The sequence below is a fragment of the Danio rerio genome, chromosome 9 (assembly GCF_049306965.1).
Source record: "Danio rerio strain Tuebingen ecotype United States chromosome 9, GRCz12tu, whole genome shotgun sequence".
NCBI classification, from domain to species: Eukaryota; Metazoa; Chordata; class Actinopteri; order Cypriniformes; family Danionidae; genus Danio; species Danio rerio.
Window position 1 is genome coordinate 24,374,466 of NC_133184.1, and position 23,466 is coordinate 24,397,931.

Genomic DNA, 23,466 nt, shown 5'->3' on the forward strand with positions numbered 1-23,466 from the left:
TGAACTGTTATCTAGCTGATGTAGACGTATCAAATGTGTCTTCTTTGTCCTTCATTTTCAGGGAGACTTGATAACTGCCGGTGCTGATCCTTACTGGAATGTAAGGTATGTCCTGCAGCACAGTTAGCCAGACTTCATTATTCTGCTCTTACTCACATAATGAGTCTGTGTCTCTCACTGACTGAACATCTGTGGTCATTCACTGGTACATGCAGCTCTGTTTGACTCAGTCTAATAAAACGCCACAGCCAGTGTCCTTATGTTTCCACTATATGCCTGTTGACACTAATAGTGAAGTCGAGCCCATGCTGACCCTCACATATGCCTTTCTGTGGCCTTCTGAGACAAAATAGCTGCAGTGAAGGCTCACCACTGAGTAAGGATTCATATTTGTAATGCAAATGTTTTTGTTAACTACACTGAAATAAATGGGTCATTGCTATGTTTGCAAACAATTTATATAAGCTGAGTTTAAACTAATTAAGTTGCACATTACTAAATTGAATTTGTTTGTTTAAAACCTTAAAGCAAATTTAGTAAATCCACTCAATCATTTTTCAGTGTACTCACTTTAACCACATTCTGGAACATTAGAGTATATGGATGGTTTACATTGGTAGCACATGTGTTCATCCTGTGGACATGCAGAAGTTTTTGTCTTTGTTAAAGTGTCTGATTTTAAGACCAATTGTCCCTTCAAATCATAATTTTTATTTCTAAAAGCTTCTGTAAACATGTATATTCAATTCAGATTAAGTTTATTTCTATAGCGCTTTTACAATGTAGATTGTGTCAAAGACGCTTAGAATAGAAATTCTAGTAAAATTCAGATTTCAGAGTTCAGTTCATTTCAGTGTGGTTTAAATTTCATTGCTGAATGTTCAAATATTGAAGAGCAAATCCATCGATGTGCAGCTTTATATAATACAGGTTAAAATATTTAACTATCTAAATTTGATGAAATAAAGCAGATACATGCAGGTTTAAATCACCAACTTAACAAAAAACGTTATAATTTAAATGTGTGTTTGCTTGTTAACTTTTATTATATTGTATACAGAATTTATTATAATTAAAATCTAGAATTGTATTTGTTAACCTTAATTAATACACAGACCAGTGACCCGATTTATTCATTTATGAAATCAAATTAAACATGTTGATCTGGTGTTATTTTTTAAGTAAATGAAGAAATGTGCGCTAAAATGTTCTGTCTTATAGCTCCATCTATTGGAGGAAGAATCACAGTGCACGTGCACAGACATCCACTGTAATTCTGTTGATTTTAGTGTCAAGCTATACGGTTCATTTTAAACAAGCCAATTAGAAACATAGATTAAATTAGTAGTAATCTAAATAACATTTAAAGTCCCCTGAAGACATGTTAGCAATTGGATTAAAATGTTATTGGTACTTGATGTTGTTTTAAGCTTATTTAAATCAGTAGAGTTGATGAATGGGTGAGTCATGAATCAGTAGTGTGTGTGTGTATGAGCGAGAGAATGTGGGTACGTGTGTCGATGTGGTTTTGCTGTCGACTTGTGCAGGATGTTACTCATGGAATTATCTTGAATGAGCTCTATTCCAGACATTAAGTCAGGTTTTTTTTTTCTCCAAGTCATGGAATATTAGGGTTTTCCGTCTGTCCAGAGTATCCAGAGAAAACCCACACCAACACGGAAAGAACATGCAAACTCCACACAGAAATGCCAACTGACCCAGCAGAGGCTCTAACCAGCAACCTTCTTGCTGTGCTGTGAGGCGATTGTGTTTCCCACTGCGCTACTGCCCCTGTATATATATTTATTTATTCATTTTCAGCCGCTTTTTCAGAGAGAACCTCAGACTTCCCTCTCCCCTCCAGCTCTTCCGGGGGAATCCCGAGGCGTTACCCGGCCAGCTGAGAGACATGGTCCCTCCAGCGTGTCCTGTGTCTTCCCTGAGCTCTCCTCTGAGTGGGACATACCTGGATTATCTTCCTAGGCATCCAGGAGGCATCTGAAACAGGTGCCCGTTTCACCTCAGCTGACTTCTCTCGATGTGGAGGAGCAGAGGATCTACTCCAAACTCCTCCAAGGTGACAGAGCTCCTCACCCTGTCTATAAGGGGGTGTCCTGCTGCCACCCTGCGAAGGAAACTCATTTTGTCCGCTTGTATCCAAGATCTTGTCCTTTCAGTCATGACCAAGTTTATGACCATAGGTGAGAGAAGGAATGATTGACTGGCAAATCAAGAGCTTTGCCTTTCGGCTCAGCTCCTTTACCACAACAGACTGGTACATTTCGCATGACTGCTGCTGCTGCACCAATCCGCCTGTCAATCTCACGTTCCATCCTTCCCTCACTCGTGAACAAAACCCCAAGATACTTGAATTCCTCCACCTGGGGAAAGGACTTTCCTCCAACCTGGAGATATATATAATGTGAGCAATATCACATGAGTAGCAGTGCGATATGGCTGTATATTGGCCCTGATGGGAGGGGTGCGTTAGCTTCGTATTAAAATACACTGGGTTTTTCTCCACATGAAATGCTTTCAATCTACTGCAATCAGCATATGACAATAATTAACCCCGAAAAAGTCAAAGCAAAGCAAACACTATCAGATTAATGTTGTGTTTGCGAATTAGGAAAATCACTAAACACATGCAGGCATTTCTTCTTTCTTTCATTTTACTGAGCTTGGCTGCAATAACGAAAACAGATGCATTAGAAACAGATGGTCAACCAAAAAGTAATTTAGATACAAAGAGTGGCCAACACAAAATACACTCTTGATATGCGAGTCCCTTCTCACATTAAATACACTACAATTACTATAAATACAGCACTACAACATACAAAAGAGAGAAAGAGAGAGAGAGAGAGATCGACTTCGAAGATCACTCACCAATTTTATAATGTTTTGATCAGCTGTAGTTTGAAAATATGCCGACCTTTTCTCTTCTAAGGGCTTTTTATGCAGTCTCTGTTGCCATCTTGACATACACACACACACACACACACACACGTTTATGTATATAAAATGGGGCCAATCTTTAAGATAAACCATCAACTCTTTCTTGATTCTAAGATTTTTCTGAGGTCAGAAATGTAACACAAGCTGTTTAAATTTGACACGTCAAAACAAAAGTTCAGGGTTGCATGCATTTGTAAACAATTCCCCCTGTAGGCAGCAGCAGTGAAGATAATCACTTCTGTTTGCTTTTTAGACACAACACAATACTTGCATCCAGTCTACAAGTTACCAAGAGTGAGTCAATGCTAGTGGGTGGATCCTATGCTCTGGAGGTGTTGTATATGCAAATGAAGCACCCTTGTGATGTCACATTACAAGGAAGGTGTTTTAAGCCCTGAAACTTTGAGGATTATTTAATGGAATAAAGACCTCTCATATGCAGGGTTGCCAAGTTTGCAGTTTTCACACAGTTTTGGGGCTTCTTAACCTCATACCACAAGTTTATTTTTTATTTGTTTCATGAAAGTTTAACATATTGCATCAGTTCTATTTAAATGGTTACATTAAAGTGTTTTACTCTAACAAGTTAGTTTAAAAAATGTTCTAGGATGGTGTTTTTCTTTGTTAACAAATGCATCATATGCATGGAAATACTTTTCAACCTCTGGTAAACCTCTGGTAAAATGTAAATGTGACTAATTTTACAAGCTTCTTTTTACAGCATCGATATTAATTGAATCAAAATATAGTTCGTTATATAGACCCAAGCATTCATTTAGTTGTTGAAGAACTGGAGCATTAGATAAAAGTCTGTTTAAAATCTGCCTGAACTGGAAGTTGTTGAGACTTTTATTTCAGCATGTTGATGTATTTACAAAATTAAAATAAATATTGAGTAGGGTCATGGCTTTGCACATCCTCACCTCTTAGCAGTCTAATAGTAGGAGGGTTATGGTTGTCAAATCTGGCCCTAAAGTTTCATTAGATTCTTTTATTTTTGACGACACAAACCTTTTTGTTGACCAAACTCTTCTCAGTTCTATGTCAAACAAAGATATTTGCTTAGTAATTAATAGTTCTCAGATGTCTTTATATGCTTGCATAGGTTTTTGGAATAGTATATTTGGGGACATAGATTGGCAACAGTTTTTACTTTTTCAGAAATATTATTTTTATCTAATAATTTATCCCGGGTTTCCTCCGGGTGCTCCGGTTTCCCCCACAGTCCAAAGACGTGCGGTACAGGTGAATTGGGTTGGCTAAATTGTCTGTAGTGTATATGTGTGAATGAGTGTGTGGATGTTTCCTAGAGATGGGTTGCGGCTTGAAGGGCATCCGCTGCGTAAAAAGGTGCTGGATAAATTGGCGGTTCATTCCGCTGTGGCGACCCCAGATTAATAAAGGGACTAAGCCGAAGAGAAAATGAATGAATGAATGATTGACGAAACACTAGATCATTTATTTTGGCAGTGCACTTACTGTAAAGTGTTTTGGGTTGACTTTTCTAATAAAGAATTCTTCTTTCCAAACTTTTGTATTTCCCCAAAAATGATATTCTCTGAATGTCCTTGTCATTGTCAATTTATTATTAATTTATTGCTTTTTCTGGCTACATTTTACATCTATAAATGTACTTTTTAAAAAAAACACTCTTACTTTTTTATTTTCAGAAAAGATTTTGATTTATGTGTAAGCTCCTTAAAGGACTCTAAAAATTATATTGCACTCTTTCTTGGTGTAAATCATTTAAACTTTTTTAATTTGCTGGAATTTTATTTATGCAACTTTTTTGTCTCTTTGTTCATATTGTATCTTTGTAAATATTCTTTCTTGCATAATAACACAAAAATGATTGTGGTTAAGATTATTGCAGCAGAAACAACTTTTATTTTTTCAGTGGATTAACTTAAACAGATTCATTATTCAACTAATGTGCGCTAGCAAAATAAAATGATATTTTGTTTTCATGCAGACTTCAAACAAGCACTGTGAGGAACACAAGCTGAATCCATAGACAATACTATGGTAAAATAATTCTTCATATTTTAAATACATGGCGTAGAACAAATGAAATTTAATGCAGTACTGCTTGTCTAATGTGTGACACCTTATATTGTGGCTCAATCAGGATTGTAAATCGTTGATTTTGAACAACCCAGATCTGAAATGCAGCTTGTTTATAAAGGCATTTGAGTTCACCAGAAGTGCCCAGGTCGGCTTACTTAATATTAAAGGTCCCCATGCAGAAGCAGGACTCTAAATGATTGCTGCTAAATAAAAGGCAATTTAATTATATACTGAAGAAATTAAGTCGACTACAACTTAATTAAGAAAATATGGAAGGTTTTATTTTATATCTTAAAAATATCTGTCATTTTAAATTCATTTGACAATATGGAGTTTATTCTGCATTTGCCTTCCCACATTACATTTTTAACTGGACAGCACTTGTTACTTACATCATGACAGCTGGGTGCTCAATCTTAAAACAGAATATTTATATTAACTATCAAACTGTGTATAGTCGTGTTAAATATGTAATTTATGAACTGGCATGGCATATTTTGAGTCTTGGTATTATTGTGATAATGAGGCCATTGGACTAGTTTCATTGTGAAATCCTGGCAACCATGCTAATATGTGAAAAGATGATAGTAATATTTTAAAGACATCCAGCTCATCCTCTATTCTGTGATACAGTTAATGTTTTTTTTTTTTTTTACTTCCTGTACACTTTTAGGAGAGAGTTATGAGTGGCTATACTAAAACCCAGCCCTGTAAACTGTTATTCTGGAAGTAATTAATTTGGGCACAATGTATTATAATTAAAATAGTAAATGATCTAATTAAGTAATCCATTATTACGTCACAAAGCATAGCGTGTAAGCCAATATTAATATAATAAATACATTACCTCATCAATGAAACAGATAAATGTGAGGAGTTCCTATTTAAACTTTTCTTTGGCAGTTTTCATGAAGTGTGCTCAGTCTTGAGGGTGTGTTGTAGGTTCATACCGGTCTAAAGTGCCTGCATTAAAGCACACAGTGAGCTGGGCAGTGTTAGAGAATGGCACAAAATTATGAGAGGGAGGAATGGAAATAACGGTTTTAAATTTATGCAGCAGACCGCTCTGTGAAAGAGAACGCGTGACTCAACAGCTCTTAAATCTAAGTCAGACACAATCCACAAGTGTTATTTTGATGAAGCCTGGTAGCAATTAGTCTTGACAGTCTTTATATGTTGCCAAAAATAAATTCTATTAAAAAAGGAACAGTTGCGTAATGATTTTAATGAGAGCTCAGATTATTGAGTTTCTGTCCAGTTTTGTGTTTAGGGTGCAATTTCAAAAAATATGTAAATCTAGAAAAAAATATATATTAAGAGACTGCTTACAAATTCTCATATTTGAATTATTTTAGTTATAGGTTTCTGTAAAATGTGAATTTTTGTTTAATTATAAAGCATTACTTCAGATTTCAATTTTGAGACTTTTTCCATTAAATGTGCCAGAAAAACAAAACAGGCAATAATAATAATAATAATAATAATAATTAATGACAACAACATTAATAATAATTTGCTGTGATTGAAAACAAGAGTTATTCCACCAAACAATGATTTCTCCATTCCTCTGAAGTTAAAACATTGATGTGTTGTAATAAATGTCTGAAAATATATTACTTCATCTTTATCAATTAAAATAGTTTTATACTTGTTTTATGCTACATTTTTAAATAAGTATTTAAATGCAACTTTAATCCTAATCATTTAATCCTTCTTTAGATTTTTTAAAATGTTCTTTAAACTATAGTTTTACCTGCTCTTTTATTAGGGATTAAACATGTTTTTTTCTATGGCTTCTAGGGGGGAAAAAGTATTGGAACATTTTCTTAAAGTGTTCTGTAAACTGTGAAGAGACTTTTAAGGTGCATATAGGAATCAAACAATTCACCCTAACATTCTATAACTTATGGCCTTATTTCTTCTCTGAAACATAAAAGAACTTGTCTTTTCCACAGTGTTTTTCCCCTCAATAAAAGGCAATTGACCCCAAAACAACAACCCCATTACCAACCACTAATCTTCAAGAATATCTTGTTTTCTGTTCGACTGAAGAAAGTCATTCAGATTTAGAATGACTGGGAGGTAAGTAAATCAGAGCAGAACTTACATTTTAAGTGAACTGCCCCTTTCAAGAAAATCCCAATGACTTAAAGCAATATTCCTCTACATTAATTCATTTATATAGTAAATTGTACTGCTTTTTGCTGTATAATACATCACCGCGGTCTTTCCCGATCCAGCCCGTACTATCGTCATCATTTACTGAAATCCCACGTCAGACCCCACATAACGCAGCCTAGGAAGGGGGGAACCATTTAAACTTGTGTTTCGCCTGATGTTCACAGTTGAGTGCGTGACAGCTGCGCAAACATCTGTATGAGCCACTGCGGACTGAGAGCCATGCGCGCGCTAACAGCCGTGTTTGGCGTTTTAATCGTTCTAAAGGAGACTGAAGCTTGGGGTTACAAGAATGGGATACTGCACAACTCCATCTGGCTGGGTATTTCCTTCAGTTCTTTTCGTTTTTACTTGTGATTTCAAGTAGGCTACTGTGTTTAGTAGAACAGTAGTCTACTATTTTTTATTTGGATTTCGGGATTTGTCTAGTTTAGGTATTTTGTTTGTTTTGTACCGCAAACTACCGTTCAATTGGCTACTATTTTGCCGCGTGTGTGTGTTTCGTACATGTCGCGTTGGCCCCAGGGGCATGTTAAAAGTTCTGTGAAGGCTGTCAGTGCAGGCAGTCTGAAGATACCTTGTAAACAGAGGGAAATTACTTCATTTTGTCACGGTGTATTACAACTTAACGTCAAGGCACCTCACAACACTTTAAGGATTGTCCCAGAAACTCATGGTCATTTCAGGATAAACTCATGGTGATATCAGGAACGGTATAAACACACGATGGACTATTTATTGTTGGTTAGCTGTAACGTTAGCATTTGGTTTATACCATGTTAAATAAATAGTGTGCGAAATAAAGGTTTATAATTCCCTCAAGCTGAAATTAACTTTTTCAAACTGAACTTAGGTTAGCTAGTGTGGGTTCTAAATCAGGCCTTTTGTAAATGCTTTATTAAAATCATAAACTGAAACCTTCAGATTAGCTAACAAATATTTGGACAACCAATGTCCTTCAGATACTTCTTAAAATAGAATGAACCAGTGATGCCATGAAAGTGCGATATTGGTCTATTGTTGTTTTAGTGAAAAATATAGGGGAGAGCGGGGCACAAAGTAACACTTTTTGGTTTTGGTCAAATAATGAACTAAGTAATGGGGTTAGACAAACCATATTTTTTACCAACAACACACAAGCCTTTCCTACAAATGAGCACTGAAATTATGGTTTCTGTGCAGTATTGCCAAAAGTGCCAGGAGTAAAATTGTTTCTATCTACCCCACCTGCGGGGCAAGTTGTAACATACAGGGGGTTAGTTGTAACATGCATTTAAAGGCTGATTTCACACAATTAATTTAAATTCAGTTTACTTTAAATAATAGCTATATTTCCTCAGTACTTGGCTCATTTCCTTTTTATTCTACAAAGCACAGTATTTTTATTTATTTATTGGAAAAAACATTTGAATTTATTTGCATTATTGTCCATTTATCTATTATTATGGATAAATGCATACAACACATTTGTTTGCATTATTAACAATTAAAAAAATTCTATTATAACAATATTTTCTATTAAAAAATATTTTTATTTAAGAAGTTCTCAACATTACACTCAAAAATCAAAAAATGTTTTGTGGGTTTAATTGGTGTCCAACTAAATTTGTGGCTTAATTGTAACACCCTGTTACTAACCCCCGCTGTGTGGTGTTTTCACTGTGTGTACATCTTTCAAAATGGTTTCACTTTTTAGCCTAGAAGAAGGTGATCACAACAATATAAGATTTTATGTTCATACGTTCACAGATTTCTTTTAAATAAAAAAAATATTGAGTATAATAAAAAATACTTTTATGCTGCAAAAATGGTTTCTCCTGTGTTTCTCATCCAAATTTCGCCGACAATTTTCATTAATTGGCAGGAAGACATCTGCTGACACTGGTGAAAACTTGGAAGCATGCCATGGTTAACCCTGAGCAAATACCTTAAAACTCTGTTACATTTAACCCTGCGTTACGTTGTGCCCTGCGCTGCCCTACTTCAAACAACCATTTTGTCATTGTGAAGAACAGTTTAATAATCTAAAGAACATTTTCTAATATAAGAACCTTTTGTGGGATGAAAAGTTTCCATGAAGATTGACGATTCTTCATGGAAATATTTTAAGAGTGTATAAGTTGTTTATTTTTCTTCCACTTGAATACAAATTGATAATACAAAAAAAAAAAACTACTATAGTTATTAACAGTTTCTTTAGGTCTGGAAAAACTAAAATACTGTTGTCAATATGGTTTGTGTGGCAAAAGTGTGGTTAATGTGTGGTTTCTATTTTTTTCACACCAATTTGTGCAAGTTGCATACACTGGTTTATAATAATAAATAAATAAAATACTGTGCTATTTCAATACAATTTGTGGTAAAATGTAAAAAATCCAATGACTGGGTTAATATTTTTTATTAAATTAATTAGTCCAAATTGAATCCAAGATTGGGTTTGTCTATATTTTACCCAATTTGAGTTGAATTAACCCAGAAAAAGTTACATTTTTTTCTTTCAAGAGTAGCCATAACTTTTGAATCAGTAACAAAAAGGTTGACTACTCTAATTTGAATCTAAAAAGCAAGACAGACCATTACCCATTGGCTAACTACTAATTAGTTAAACATGTAGGCAATGTTTATTTAACTGGCCCCGGTTTTCCTATTTGTCCATATCATGTTCTTTTTATATCTGACTTTTAGATTGTATATTTAATTTAGCTTCACTTACTAATACATTTACACATTACAAATATATCCTGTACACTTATAAAGTAATTGTTCTTTTCTGGCCACTCAATGGTTCCTAAAAGTTTTTTGTTTTTTGTAAAAAACAAGGTTCTTCTATGGCTTTGTTGAAAATTCCTTTAATGGTATAAAATAACTTTTCTATAGATTATTAACTTTACATAGATTATTTGTATATTTAGATGTACATATACTAAATTAGAAGACAATAAAATTACTGTAACAGATTTATTTTCCCTGAAAGTCACTATATATTTCCCACATTGTGTACAGTTTTATTTGTTTACTTTTAGTGGAACAGTGACTTGACCACTGCACATATGAAAGCACTTACAGTACATAAGCTACAGTATTAACTTCAAATGACTCTCCGACTTACTTCCCCCCCAAAAAAGATGTTTAGAGCTCACTAATGATTGCAGTGTTCTGAGAACATTGATGTTTAAAGCCAGCAGAGTAAAAGTATTGGCTCATAAGTAATTTGGTATGGAATCCAACTTCTTCAAGGTTATGCATGCATGTATGCCTAAAAACAACTGCAAAACAGCATGATGTTCTGTGAGCAGCAGACAGAGCCCAAAACGAAGTCTGCATCTGGTTTACTAATCTTACAACAGCAACTGGATGTACATAATGTTTGTCCCTCATGTATTCAGGATGTCTTGCACATTAAAGGAACACTCCGCATTTTTTATGTCACTTAGAGTAAAACATTGAAGCCAGCTTAGTTTTAGCTAAGCATATCAGACTAATTAGACCATTAACATTTGGCTAAAATAATCAATAAAGAGTTGTGATAATTTTCCTATTTCAAGCTTGAGTTGGTTGTAGTTACAAGACCAACAGATAATTAAAATAACTATTTTTTGGGTTATAATATGGCTATGAACTATACTCTCTTTCTGGTGAAGTAATCAAGGGACTTTGCTGCTGTACCATGGCTGGAGCAGGCACAATTATATTACTTCGGTCTTAGTAGATAGTGTAAGTACAGAAGTTTAATACTTTAAATAGGAAAAAATCAAAAGACTTATTTAAAACTATTAAATGAGATGCTAATGGTCTAATCCGATTCAATTGTTTATGCTAAGCTAAGCTTAAAGTGCCCCGCCAAACTCAGAAATCAGCTGAATGGATTTAAAAATATGTAATTTTAACGATTTAACTTTAGGTGATTTATAAAATAAGCCTAATTCCCAAAAAAAGTGAGTGTTCCTTTAAAACACTGGGCAGTTTCTAAAACATGCATTCTGTTTTTAGTCTGACGCAATTTAAGTAGACAAGTAGAATCACTGATCTGAGACACTGAACAGAGCCAGATAACTCCACTTGGGTCCTTGAAGCTGATAATGTTGCCAAATGAGAAGTATGTTCTCTCTCCTTACAGAGCAAGCAGCTGGAGTTTACCACCGCGAATCTCGCAAGGGAAGATATCAGCTGACATACAAGGAAGCCAAGGCCGTGTGCAATTTTGAGGGGGGCACTCTTGCTACGTTTGATCAACTGGAAGCTGCTCGCCAAATTGGTTTGTATCGCACTTACAAATCACACTTAGATCAGATGCCAAAAGAAACAGCAATGCAGGGTCTGGCCTACAGCAATGGCGTTGATGTCCTGTTACTGGGATTGCAGTGAATAGGCTTTATTGTCTAACAGTAACCAATCAGAAACTCTTTTAGGCCACATCTGAATCCGTCAGCAAGTAGAGTGATAACATTCTCATAGATAGGCTAGATTAAATATTTGCACACATCATATAAACATGGATTTAAACTCTTCGCATGCCACCCAGTGTTATGTTTGAACTGTAAAAGTCATTGTCATGTGCTGACTGAGAAGCAACACCTGTTTTCTAGTAAAATGACTCCATTTTTTTGCTGCAAGAGTAAATTTGATCCAGACGTGAGCTCGGATCTGTAATGACAACATTTAGTGGTTTGTACTGGCCTATGGCACTCTATGCAGGAGGTCTGCTTTGCTTTTTATCTCTCATTTGCTGTCTGTAAATAGTACTCATGGTTCCTCAGAGCACAAGAGCCTTTTATTCTTCATACCCCTAAAACAACCGATATCCGTCGTCAGTTATTAGTTTTGTCACGGAGAACATTTGTATTCAGTCTAAACAGAAACCAAAATGTGCAGATGCTGTTATAAGAGCTTTGAACTTTTTTTCTGAAAGGAATTAATTAACCAAATGAAATTAACCAAATGGTGGAGTAGCACAAAAGAGTGTCCTGAGTTTGAATCCCTGCCCGAGGACATTTCCCTACCCCCTTTTCTCACTAATACTTTGCCAACTAGCGAAGTAATGTTTAAATAGTTTTATGTTACATTGTAGAAAATGCAGTGTTCTACACAATTCCTTCATGTTGTCCCAACACGAGTTAGGTTAACTTACTCATTTTTATTTTCCAAATTTAAGTGAATTGAAAATTAAACAATTAATTTGTCCTCTAAAAATTGTAAGAATTGTGTTGTTTCAACTAGTTTTAACTAGGTAGTTTGAACTACCAGCCATATTTTGAGTGTATCTTTAATTTTTTTTTTTAAGATTAAGATTAAAGGGCACCTATTTTACCACTTTTATTAGATGTAAGATAAGCCTATTGTGTCTCCAGAATGTGTCTGTAAAGTTTCAGCTCAAAATACCCATCAGAATATTTATTATAACCTCCAGAATCTGCCCATTTTAGTGTCTAAGTGCAGTTTAGCTGTTTTTGTATAGCCTGTGTCTTTAAATACAAATGAGCTGCTGCTCCCCACCCACCATTCCCACGTGTGTGTCTGCTTCTCATGCTACGCTAGATAAACAGCAGTCAGTAGGGATGTAACGGTATCAGAATTTCACGGTTCGGTAATACCTCGGTATGAATGTCACGGTACGGTATTTATTGAATCATTTACAGGAAAAAACAAAACTTATGAAAATACTCCAAAAAAGTGCCAAAAGTGTCAATGAAATACAAATTAGTCATCTCTCTGTAAGCTTTGAAACAGGAACTTCAATTTAAATAACAAAAACATATTAAACCATGTAAAAAAATTAAGTTTCAATTTAGTATTGTTGAAAACTCATCACATTCAACATTTAATCACTCACTCACTTAGATAGAGATGGGTTTAAAGGAAATTATCATATAAATATAATCTGGTAAAAGCTGGTATCTCTGGGTATTTACAATGTCCCCTGCAACAGAAAAAAACCCTCTCATTTGGGACTGAGGTTTCTGGGACAAGAGAGATATGACTTGGCCCAGGTTGACAGCAGTGGGTAACGTTGTGCATTGTCTTTCCCCCACTTGAGAGGACAAACCATGAGTGAGATAGAGGTCTCATGTCTGCATCAATCTGAACAGTGTGCTGACAACACCGCTATTCAGTACGCGCGCGACAACACAGCTGATAAGAACTCGCGCGACAACATCGCTATTCAGTACGCGCGCGACAACACAGCTGATAAGAACTCGCGCGACAACACCGCTATTCAGTACGCGCGCGACAACACAGCTGATAAGAACTCGCGCGACAACACCGCTATTCAGTACGCGCGCGGCGACAACACAGCTGATAAGAACTCGCGCGACAACACTGCTATTCAGTATGCGCGCGGCGACAACACCCGCTTTAGAGTTTTCCAGCTCTTTTTCATCCCCGCTTCTAGCAGCACACTCCATTTCCGCATTACTGGATCTGTAGCGACAACAGACCGCAAGGGATGATGGTCAAGCATTGGCTGATGGGAATTGTAGTTTTCGCTACCTCCCGTTCGCTTCATTCGCCTGAGCAAATTTTCTCAGAAGACCTATAGTTTTACCGAGTCATGCCACTACGGTAATATCGAAAAAAATTAATATTGCGGTATGACGGTATTTACAATACCGTTACATCCCTAGCAGTCAGTGATAGAAACAGACACGAATGAAGCTGAAATACAGCTCATTAGTCAAAAATTCCAAGCAAGTTTATTTCATGCATTTGTGGTAGCGTTTATTCAATCCCTTCTGAAATGATGAGTCTCACACAAATGACTCAGTCAGGAAATAAAAAAAAAGACTTGTTGGCTTTCTATCACTCCAATATGACAGTGGACACACTATACCTACACACAGTTATGTCCAAACAGCTAACAGATGATTTGAATTGTAGGTGCCCTTTAAGATGGGTTAAAGATTGCTATATATTACTTTTAAAAGTAACTTTACTCAACACTGTTTTGTACTGTTCATCTCTAAAATCTCTTAAATAGATGCATTTAGATAAACTGGTGTTCATTTAGAAGATAAAGTAGACTTTTTTTGCACAATGTGAAAGCAACTGTCATTCTCCCAAAGGGTTCCATGTGTGTGCAGCCGGATGGCTTGATAAAGGACGTGTGGGCTATCCTATTGTTAAAGCTGGCTCCAACTGTGGTTTCGGGAAGGTTGGGATCATTGATTACGGATACCGGCTAAACAAAAGTGAGCGATGGGATGTCTACTGCTACAACCCTGTGGGTGAGTTTGAGAAATGGCTGACTGGCAAATCTGTGGGGAGATCTATAGTGACCAGATAGTTGTTTTGACATAGAAAAGTTAGACAAATTAGGTTTGTAGGCATTAGCTTGAAAGTAAGATATAAATCTCCACGAGGTAAAGATGATTAATTGATATCATAATTCAGGCTTTCATTGGTCTCCAAACTAAGGGTGGGATAGGATGTGCTCTGGAAAAATACTACCATGACTAAATGTTTTTGGGAAAGTGTGATGGCTGTTTCATGACATGCCAGATGGACAGAAATACAATGAGCCTTAGCAGCAAATGACAGTATACTCCTTTGAACATTTCAATAGACATAGTGTTGTCAAAAAATATATAGTTTCTTGTAATATTCTTGCTTGTTTTCTCTGGCTGTTATTTCCTTGTGTGAATTTGGAAGAGTCTAATGCAAAATGGTTCACTGTGAATAATTTAAACAAAGCCTGTGAAGGTTTTACAAGGTGTGGTAATACTTTACCAGAGACCCAGCTGAGTTTGTGACTGGCACTGTTCCCCTGATTTGTAATGAGCCAGTGAAAGAGATTCTCTCCATGGAGAACTTGAGTCAGCAGTGATCTCAAAGAGCATCAAAGAGTAAATCCTGACCAAAGAGACGCACAAATCCCTTTGATAGATGTTGGATGTTTAAATAACAGACATGTTTTACAAAGTAAACTCTTAATCTAGATTAATCTAAACATGATTATCATCTAATCTGATGAAACTGTTTATAAATCAACACGCACAACTAAGAGAAATGTTTGGTTTGAGTTTTTCTGATAGTTCATTGCAACATAATGCAACCAGGAAAAATAATTTATTCTCTGGGTACGTTATCACCCAGTCACTACCTCATTCAGGGCAGGGTTCAGTGTGTGTTTGTCACTAAACACCCACTTAAACCACAGTCAGTGTTTGGATTTGTCATGGTCTGCTTTAGCATAACACATGATGCATTGCATGCATTTATACTTATTCATGCATATTAGTTTTTCTGGTCTAGTTGTGACTCAAACTAATGAAAATAAATGACCCCTTCATTCATTACATGGGAAAAAAATGCTACAAAAATGATCTAGGTTTTAATTTTCACATAAAATGATTTTGCTTACCCCATTGGCAGATTATTTAGCTTGTTTTAGGGGAAAACTTACTTAATTTTGGAATATTGTTTCTTAAAATAATTTTATTAATTTATTATATTATTTTACTTGTTTGTCTAGTAAAGTTTTTTTGACTAAAGAATTTTTAGATATTTAGATATTTGGAGTGTATGTTGAACAGTTTCTATACATTATGTTTCTAAATGTTTATGTTAATTTACAGCTAAAGAGTGTGGAGGAGTGCACACAGATCCGGAGAAGGTGTTAGTTTCTCCTGGTTATCCAGACGAGTACCAGGATGAGCAGATTTGCTACTGGCACATTCGTGTTCGCTTCGGCCATCGAATCCGCCTGCACTTTCTAGACTTTGACATTGAGGAGGACACCGATTGTCTCAGCGATCACCTGGAGATCTACGACAGCTATGATGATGTTTCAGGCTTTGTTGGAAGGTAAACAACAGCTCTTACTGTTTTTATAAGCATTGGTAAAAACATTAGTAAACAATCTTAGGATTTAAGTGCTGACAGTTTACAGTTCAGAAATGATTTTAAAACATCTGAAAAATAATGATAATTATGTGTCAATTCTGTTTAGATACTGTGGTGATCAACTTCCAGATGACTTCATAAGTACAGGTATGCATTTATAGTCATTGTTTTTTTAAATATTTTTTTATTTTAAAACACTTGAGTTTAAAATTATTTAATAAAAGTGCCTTAGAATCAAAATCTGGTTATACCTAGACATAGCTGAATGACAAGAGTTCAGTACATGGAAATGACATAACGTGAGCACCTCCTGAAGTGGTCTGAGTGATCGGCTTTATATCCATTTTGCATGCATTTTGGAGGGAATTTTAGGGTGTACCAGACTATGTGCCTGAGTGCATTTGGATCACGCCTGGGTGCAGTTCATTTGGCCAGCCCTTGCTTGGTTGAAAGAGGTGTGCCAGAGTGTGGTTTGCTTGAGCTTTGGCGCGATATGCTTGTAGTGTTTCGCATGGATTTATTAATCATTCTTACTTTTCAATGAACGCAAACTACTTATAGTTGATTAAATATGCCAACTACCTGCTGCACCTTTAGAAAACCTTCTAATACAGAGGTGGGCAAACTACAGCCCGCGGGCCAAATGCAGTCTGCTGAACACTTTCGTTTGGCCTGCAAGGAAGTTTTTAAAATGCTGTAATGGTTTGGGTTCAGAATTAGTAAAATTAATGACGCAAAACAAGTGAGCACCATGTGATGGCAGTAATGCACATGGTACAGTTAGTGCAACCAGTAGAATTAGAACACTTTCGGATATTAAAATGCACTCGACCGTTAATGACTGAAAATGAGTCAGGCAAAAAAATAAAAAACTCACTCTGAATTTCATGTTTAAGGAAGAATGGACAACAAATTACTTCTTCACCAATATCGGACAGAAAGCGGTAGGTCTAATATGCCAAGAAAGTATTGCTGTTTTTTTTTTGTTTACAAGAAAAAAAGGACCACGGTGTGTTTTTTTTTATTTATTTTTTTATGTTGTTAGGCAACGACTAAATCAGCTTGGTATTTTGCGAGAGTGTTGCTGTTGATATTAATATAACTTTATTTTCAGGCTCATTGTTCACATTAACATATTCATAATAAACATGACTTGGAATAACAAAGATTAAGTTTCTTCTTCTGTTTTATCTCATAGTTTTATAATAATTGATATGAGCATATAAATACAAGCTCAAATGAGATTGTTGTGAATTTGACTATAATAATTGCTGGTTAAATGTGTTAATTTTCGTCATTTAATATATTTTAATCAAAGATTTATCAAAGATTTGTGGTTTCATCAAGTTTTATGATGATTGATCTGTATATTCTAAAAGCTGTGCAAATTAGATTATTGTAAATTTGACTGAATAATAAACTTTTATTTTTAAATGTGTTAATATGAGATTTTTTTTTCTATCAGACAATATCTTTTCTATTCTCCCCTGTAAAAATTATTACATTCCTATTATTATTTATAAGGGATTATTTTATTGATTTATGATGATTGATAAGTAAATATAAGTATAGACAACCGTGCCTAGTGTGAATACACTCTAACCTGCCCTTTTCAGAAAAAAAAATAAAATGATGTGACTAGGTGTAAACGGCCCCTATATGTTCAAAACCACTTCTGAGAAATAGTTTAACTTATAAGACACATACCAACTATGTAGATATCAGAGAACAATTTAACATTGAATCATTGCACTCTATTGCACCTTTAAATGTGCCATATACTGCATTGATTCAATATGTTAAATTGTTCTCTGATATCTACATAGTTAGTATGTCTTAGGTTAGTTAAAGCAAAACTTAAGAAAGGATTTAATATGCTCATTTATTACTTCATAAAAATGTCCCTTGACTCAGAAGTCCCATATTGACCATATATGGAATGGTCATGAAGAGAGCTCAGGGCACTCTCTGTCTCCCTCTCTCTCACTAACACACACAGTCTCTTACAACGCACACCCATCATGACTTACTCTCAAATAAACACGTGAAAATAAAAATACTATATTTGTCTATAAGATATTTTTACACACAAGTAGATGCCTTGTTAAAACTTTTTAACTTAAGTGGTGGAGGTTTATTTTACTTGGATTGAGTGAGTGAGCTATCTAATATAAACCCTTCAGAGAAACCTATTTTGCTCCTGAGTTGTATTGTGGGAAATTATGGACTAAATTATAATTAAACTCAACAAAAGAGACTGACAGAGATGTATTGTGCTATATTTTGATGCTGTAATGTAAATGAAACCACAAACAGGAAGTACCATCAACATCAGCATAAACAGATGATGTTAAAAAGTGTCCTGATGTTCTTTTACTTCTGAAAAATGACAGAAACGGCTGAGTCAGATGACATTATTATTAAACATGCATTTTATACTAAGTGAACACTTATACTCAGTAGTCTTTGTTTGTGTATTCATTAAAAACATATTTGGCAAATTACACAATAAACACAATAAATTAACAAAAAATACAGGTAAACATATCTTATGCTTCTTGGGGTGGAGCTGAATAAATTGATATTCCGTATATGCCACATAGCAATGCAAAGAAAACCTTCATTCTGGTGCAGCTGTATTTTTGCTGCCTCTACCATTTTACAAAGTCCCAAGTAAGTTAATGCTACGGTGGCAGAGAGATCTTTAAAGGTTCAGGACACCCTGGAGAACTTTTTTTGTATATTAACAGATTTGTGTGTGTTGAGCATCAGTTAAGACAATGTTAGCACCTGTCAGCTTTAATTGTGGGGAAAACTGGATAATTTTGAGCTTTAGTCAGCTAATTTCAGCTTCCGGGTTTAAAATGATTTTTGGGGGGGGATCAAAATCGGCGACATAGCGCAGTACTGCAAGTGCAATGATGACGCGTTGGTTTCTCATTATTATAATATTATTATAATATTCGTTTCTTTGCATTTTAACTTTGTAAACTATAAACTCATGCGTCTCCTCACGGTTTGTCTCATTTTGTGAGCTAGCTTCGTTCGCTCACGTTCTCCCCTGTTGGCTACGCCCACTCCTGCCCGATGCTTGCGTAGCTCCACGCCCATTAATCATGCATATTTTTTAAAAAATTCTGAAGTAGACTTTAACCGAAAGAGGGGGGTGTCATGGCCCTTTAATGCACTGCAATTTAAGAAAGCACATGCAATTACACAAAACACCAGCAAATAAAGAAACTATATTCATCAATTTGACAGCACATGTGTTGCAAATTGGTCACAAAACAAGCAACTGAAGAAACGAGTTGCAAATCGGTCACAACACAAACAACTGAAGAAACGCTTAGCAAATTGGTCACAACACTTGCAAAGTAACACAACGCAAATGTTTCGAAGGGACCCAAAACCATGACGGACCCTGCTGAGATATGGATGTGTTGTTTATTTATGTCGTGTAATCAGGATATTAAAATAACCAAAAAACAACTCACCTTTCAAAGACCACCAATCACTTCACTGAGCAACAGTCATAGCATAATAATAATACATCCATTGTTTTGGGTCCCCTAGAAACATTTCTGTTGTGTTATGTGCATATTTGCAAGTGTTGTGAGCAATTTGCTGAGCGTTTCTTCAGTTGTTTGTGTTGTGACCAATTTGCTGCTCGTTTCCTTAGTTGTTTGTGTCAAAATTTGCAACACATGTGCTGTCAAATTGATGGAGATAGTTTCTTTATTTGCTGGTGTTTTTTGTAATTGCATGTGCTTTCTTAAATTGCAGCGTGTTAGGCTCTCTCGGCCAGTGTATAATGCAGCCTGGGGAAAAATACTAATGATCCTGTGTGCAACAGTTGTGGCTACTGAACTGATGATGACTTGGCTGTTTGTCAAGTCCTGATGACATAGAATGTGACCTAAAATAGCTACATGAAAATGCTAAGGGCAAGCCTTGTGAGCAACGCAACAGTCTGTATTGTGTTCTGATAGGCTTGGTTTTACACTTGTGGAATTTACATGAGATTTACATCACGATATGAACATTTCCATATACTAATCTATTGTTATTCGACTATGCCTAGGTACATATAGATTTTCTTTATAGGGCACTTTTAAGCCATCCTTTAGAGTGTCTTTCTTGTTGGCAAGTGCTATTTTTTCACTAGCGCCACCCAGACACTATAGTGTGAGTAAAGACACTGACCTGAGTTTGGATCCTATTCTACTTTTTCCCATTATTTATCAGCTTTAAAATGTATTTATTTCATTCATTAATTTGTCTTTTTAGCTTAGTCCCTTTATTAATCTGGGGTCACCACAGCGGAATGAACCGCCTTATTTATTTCAAATAAAAAAACTTAAAAAAATAAATATAAATGTTATGTAAATTCCTTTGGGATCCATGCTTCAGATTTTTAAAAAGTCTGGTCAAAATTAATTTGAAGGTAATCCAAAAATAGTCAGAATGTTATTATTATTATTATTATTGAATAAGTACAATTCATAAGTAATTTACCCAGCTCTGTCTGATGGGTGGGCGAGGCAGTGGCGCAGTAGGTAGTGCTGTCGTCTCACAGCAAGAAGGTCGCTGGGTTGCTGGTTCGAACCTCGGCTCAGTTGGTGTTTCTGTGTGGAGTTTTCATGTTCTCCCTGCCTTCGCCCACAGTCCAAGGTTTCCCCCACAGTCCAAAGACATGCGGTACAGGTGAATTGGGTAGGCTAAATTATCCATCGTGTATGAGTGTGTGAATGTGTGTGTTTCCCAGAGATGGGTTGCGGCTGGAAGGGCATAAGTTGGCGGTTCATTCCGCTGTGGCGACCTCAGATTTATAAAGGGACTAAGCCGACAAGAAAATGAATGAATGAATGAATGTCTGATGGGTGTTTGTGGCCTATAGCTGAAATTTGCTGTTGTGTCAACACATTAACATGTTTGCTTGCAGGCTTTTATGAACCCTGAAGTATAATAAAATACAATTGTAAGCATAAAGTTGAATGCATATAATCAGTGGTGTAAAGTAACAATTGCAAATACTCAAATTAATGTAATTGAGTAAGTTTTCTTAGGAATTGTAATTAACAAAGTGTACTTTTACATTCCTTTGAGTACATTTTTAGTGCTGTATCGGTAGTTTTACTCCACTATTTTCCTTCAATCTGCAGTCACTATTTAAAAAACCTGTCTATGGAGATTGGCTAAAGTAGAAAAATCAGTCATGTGATTCCTGTCCAATCAAATCGCACAAAATTGAATCATACTAAACAACCTCAAGACATGGATGTTTCATAAATGCTGCTAACCATTTAGAAGCATCAAAAGTTTCCAAGAAGATGTCCAAAATCTTTAATGACAAAATGACCCAGAGACTATTTTAATGGCATGTCACTGATGAGAAGATGGCAGATGTTTACTGTATGGCGACTGAAATGGCCTTAAACAATAACTAAATGCACTACAGAACGTTAAGTTTTTACACACATGCACACATTGAACGCATCACACTCTCCCAGCATAATACTCACTACCCTTGAGTACTTTTAAAAGGTCTACTTTTTACGCCTACTTTAAGTAATATATACAACAAATACTTTTACTCTTTGTGTTCTACATTTTTGGGTAAGTAATCAAACTTTTACTTGAGTATGATTTTTCAGTACTCTTTCCACCACTGCATGTAATTTATATGTTTAAAACCATATAATCGTGGCTCCCTTCCTGAACCTTCATGGACACCTTCGCTGATCTGCATGTTCAGGGTGGATAAGTGCAGACTGTTTTACAATATATTACAAAACACTGAGGTCCAAATAGTATCTACCATTATTTTCAATAGCATACTATTTACATTACCTTGATTTTACTAGTGTAAATAGTGAATAAGTTGTTTTATGTGACAAACAGAGGCGACATTATGGCACAGTGGGTAGCGCTGTCGCCTCACAGCAAGAAGGTCGCTGGTTTGAACCCCGGCTGGGTCATTTGGCATTTCTGTTTGGAATTTGGATGATCTCCCCATGTTGGCGTGGGTGCTCAAGTTTCCCCCACAGTCCAAAGACATGCTATAGATGAATTGAATAAGCTAAATTGGCCATAATGTATTTGTGGGTGTGAATGCAAGAGTGTATGGGTGTTTCCCCAGTGCTGGGTTGTGGCTGGAAAGGCATCCATCGCGTAAAACACATGCTGAATAAGTTAGCGGTTCATTCCGGTGAGGCAACCCCTGATTAATTATAGGACTAAGCCGAAAAGAAAATAAATGAATGTGACAAGCACTCTATAAGTATTTAAATTGTGCTAGGGCATTAAGGATCCACAAATAATCAATTCTATTTTAGTACAACTGGTTATAGTATTACCTTGTGTGTTTGTGTATTTTGTCTTAGGAAACGTCATGACTCTGAAGTTTCTCTCTGATTCTTCGGTGACAGCTGGAGGCTTTAAGCTGCAGTACATCTCTGTGAACTCCTCACAGCTCTTTGACCTTCTTGCTGACTCCTTCTCTTGACCACTGCATTTTTAATACAACAAACCCTCAGCTTTTTTTAACAACTGTCTATTTTATATTTTTACTTAAATCACTGGTGCAATATTGAAGCAATAAATAATCACAGATTTAACATGGGCCTGTGAACATTTCTCAAACACACTTACAATATTTTATTTAATTTGTCCAATAATAGTGTTTGACAGTGTGTTTAAAACAGTATGTTGCAGTGTTTTAATGTGAACACCATTTAATAAAAATCTATAAGTTACAATCTTTTAGTTATATATATTATTCTCTTGGAAATATAACTTGCTTATAATGCTTAGAATTACAGTTATATACATCTGTTTAAATTAAGACAAAACTGATTGTTTTAAAAACATTGTATTAAAGCGAAAGTTTGCGTAAAAGTGAAGTCTGTGATCATTTACTGTCATGTTGTTTCAAACCTGTATGGTGCATTTTTTTTCCATGTAAAATGCATATTTTCAGAAACGCCTCATTGTATTTAAGTATATATAATAAAAAAGGAAAATCCAAAAGGGAATTTCACAGCAATGCTAAAAACCACTTTGAGTTTCCCACAGAAGCTTTCAGAAAGCATTTCTGAAAAGACTTTCACCCAAAAATTAAATAACAATTTTCACAATTTACTCACTCTCAATTGGTTTTAAACCTTTATTAGATCATAAAATAAATATTTTGACGAGAGCTAACTATCGGTAACATTTGACATGTTGAAGTAAGAAAAACAAATACTATGCAAGTCAATGGTTACAGGTTTCCATCTTTCTTCAGAATATGCTTTTTAATGTCCAATGGAAGAACAGAAGAAAGAAAGTCAAACAGGTTTGTAACAAGTAACGGGTGAGTAAACAATGACAGAATGTTCTGTTTTATCCTTATAACAACCCCTTTATAAGTGTGAAAGACAT

The 23,466-nt window shown here is 35.5% G+C and overlaps 1 protein-coding gene across 1 annotated transcript; it reads left to right on the forward strand.

Annotated features, from left to right (window-relative positions):
* Positions 1 to 7,362: 7,362 nt before the first annotated feature.
* On the forward strand, positions 7,363 to 22,941 carry tnfaip6 (tumor necrosis factor, alpha-induced protein 6). The gene is made up of 6 exons (NM_001040243.1): positions 7,363 to 7,525; positions 11,321 to 11,458; positions 14,265 to 14,426; positions 15,777 to 16,005; positions 16,151 to 16,191; positions 22,428 to 22,941. The coding sequence occupies exons 1-6, from the start codon at positions 7,402 to 7,404 to the stop codon at positions 22,547 to 22,549; spliced, it is 816 nt and encodes a 271-aa protein (NP_001035333.2). The 5' UTR covers positions 7,363 to 7,401; the 3' UTR covers positions 22,550 to 22,941.
* Positions 22,942 to 23,466: the final 525 nt, after the last annotated feature.

Excerpts from the sequence above, each read along its gene's own strand:
- tnfaip6 (NM_001040243.1), top strand. The coding sequence starts at position 7,402 with ATGAGCCACTGCGGACTGAGAGCCATGCGCGCGCTAACAGCCGTGTTT. Across the intron at positions 14,427-15,776 it reads CTACTGCTACAACCCTGTGG|CTAAAGAGTGTGGAGGAGTG; the intron begins GTGAGTTTGAGA and ends GTTAATTTACAG. Across the intron at positions 16,006-16,150 it reads GTTTCAGGCTTTGTTGGAAG|ATACTGTGGTGATCAACTTC; the intron begins GTAAACAACAGC and ends AATTCTGTTTAG.